Source organism: Oratosquilla oratoria, chromosome 7, assembly GCF_046742065.1.
Source record: "Oratosquilla oratoria isolate Oo_2021 chromosome 7, ASM4674206v1, whole genome shotgun sequence".
In the NCBI taxonomy this organism is placed as follows: domain Eukaryota; kingdom Metazoa; phylum Arthropoda; class Malacostraca; order Stomatopoda; family Squillidae; genus Oratosquilla; species Oratosquilla oratoria.
This window is the reverse complement of record NC_134783.1, coordinates 27,033,937-27,036,436: the sequence shown is the minus strand read 5'-3', so window position 1 is coordinate 27,036,436 and position 2,500 is coordinate 27,033,937. Positions and strand designations below refer to the sequence as shown.

General features: G+C 36.3%; 1 protein-coding gene across 1 annotated transcript in view; it reads right to left on the bottom strand.

Annotated features, from left to right (window-relative positions):
• The window catches only part of SK (small conductance calcium-activated potassium channel), a 393,426-nt gene that overhangs the window by 78,849 nt on the left and 312,077 nt on the right, over window positions 1-2,500 (bottom strand). Inside the window, exon 4 of the mRNA XM_076187833.1 lies at window positions 1,377-1,472. Within this exon, the coding sequence (XP_076043948.1) occupies window positions 1,377-1,472 (96 nt within the window). The remainder of the gene's footprint in view (window positions 1-1,376; window positions 1,473-2,500) is intronic.

Genomic DNA, 2,500 nt, shown 5'->3' with positions numbered 1-2,500 from the left:
CACACACACACACACACACACACACACACACACACACACACACACACACACACACACACACACACACACACACACACACACACATATATATATATATATATATATATATATATCACAACAAAGTTATGTCGTAGCACATTTGTAAAATAATACTGATGACCCACTTTCGGAGAAGAATAAGCGAAGATATAGAGATCTGTATATTTCGATCACTTACTGTGATCCTCTTCAGCAGATATGAATTACAGAGTAGAGAACAATGTGTATTTATACTAAAACAGTGAGGTAAGCTAGAAGGGACGGGGGCTCAGGTCACTTGTCCGGCGTGCATTGTGTGGATCTTGTTGGCTCAGGTCACGTGTCCGGCGTTGCATGGACCTTGGTGTCTTTTGTCCACCGCTAATGTAGATGATAAAATTTCATTTATAGCAAAAGAAGAAATACAATCTGGTGACCATTGACCATAGGAAATGTTATAATTTGGATTTTTTTTTTATTAGGGATGATTCTACCATTTTTCTACCATTAATTTACAAATCCAAATGTAGTTTCAGAAGAAAAATGGTAGAATCATCCCTAATAATTTTTTTTTCCAAATTATAACATTTCCTATGGTCAATGGTCACCAGATTGTATTTCTTCTTTTGCTATAAATAAAATGTTATCATCTACATTAGCGGTGGACAAAAGACACCAAGGTCCATGCAACGCCGGACACGTGACCTGAGCCACCAAGATCCACACAATGCACGCCGGACAAGTGACCTGAGCCCCCGTCCCTTCTAGCTTACCTCACTGTTTTAGTATAAATACACATTGTTCTCTACTCTGTAATTCATATCTGCTGAAGAGGATCACAGTAAGTGATCGAAATATACAGATCTCTATATCTTCGCTTATTCTTCTCCGAAAGTGGGTCATCAGTATTATATATATATATATATATATATATATATATATATATATATATATATATATATATATATATATATATATATGTACATTAGTTACTACTAAGGAAAAATAAACACAAAACCTCTAAGCGCTTTCATATAATTCACATCTTCAGGGGAGATATAGATAAGTGATACAAAGTATATGTACATATATATGCATATATATATATATATATATATATATATATATATATATATACATATATATACATGTATACATATGTATATATGTATATACATATATATATATATATATATACATATATATATACATATATATATACATACATATACGTTTATATATATATATATATATGTATATATATGATATATATATACATATATATATATATATATATATATATATATATATATATACATATATACACTCGTATATTCACGGTCTACTGGTTTCCTTACCTGCACTTCGAGGGCGTGGTAGGCACAGATAAGACCCAAGAGGATGACTGTTGAGACGCTGATAAGAGTCTTGAGGGCGTAGGAGGAAAAGTCTTTCTGCAAAAAAGGAAAAAGAAAATCCAAATTAATTCACCTGATTATTTCTCTCTGCACAAACTAAAAAGAGAGAAAAAAATGGTGAACTTTCTTCTCTTATACTAACTCCTACGAATAATTAATCAGTCATTAAGGAATGAGTCTGATTTGATCGCCAAAGATGGATCGTTACCCGTCGCTGGCGACGACAATCGCATCACGAACCCCACCGACGCCATTTGGTGGAAAATTGTCCACAAATCTGTGTCTGAGAAATTTTCTCACATGGGATGTTTTGTGAGTAAATCATATATTGCAATGAACTTATTTGTGTATATAATAATTATTTCTTCTTTGTGAGAAAGAATATGGAAATCCAGGTTTCCTTGTGGGAATTTTGTGGAAAAAATCTCACTCGGTTGTGGGAACTGGAGTAGATCGCAGCGGCGACATTGTGACTTGTCCTGTCAACCTAGTCTTCTTCTACGTCAGAGGAAGTGAGCGATCCAGCTAAGACAAGGGACTGGAGGGGCACTAGTTGGCCTTGTTCGACGACTGTGGCCTGGAAACCAGACTCTTTGTTCCAGGAGACATTTCCAAAGATCTTTCACACGTTCTAACAGCATCTGATTAATAGCTACTCTGATTTGGATGCTGGTGGCAACAGAAATGAAATATACATATTGTGTGTGTGGTATAGTGTTATTATGGGCCCTGGCGCTCAACACGAGCAGGGCACCATAGGTTTACAAGGACTCTTTGGGCACAAGGCCCTCATCATGTATGTGGCATAGTTTTCCCTTTGCGCAGGGAATACGACGTTACTCCCAGGTCAGTCTAGAACTGTCCGTCTTACTGGGAGCTTGTAGCTCTCCTATTGTGGCTCACCTCTGTACGCATAACCCACTTCTTGATAAAGACTCCAAACGTCCCCCCGCGTTTCTGTTGCACACGAAGAGTTTGCTGTAGATAAAGAGTGAAATGAGGTAGGCATTGTCACTAAATGTATGTCTTTTTTTTTTACGAGTAAAATTGCTTGGTGTCACACA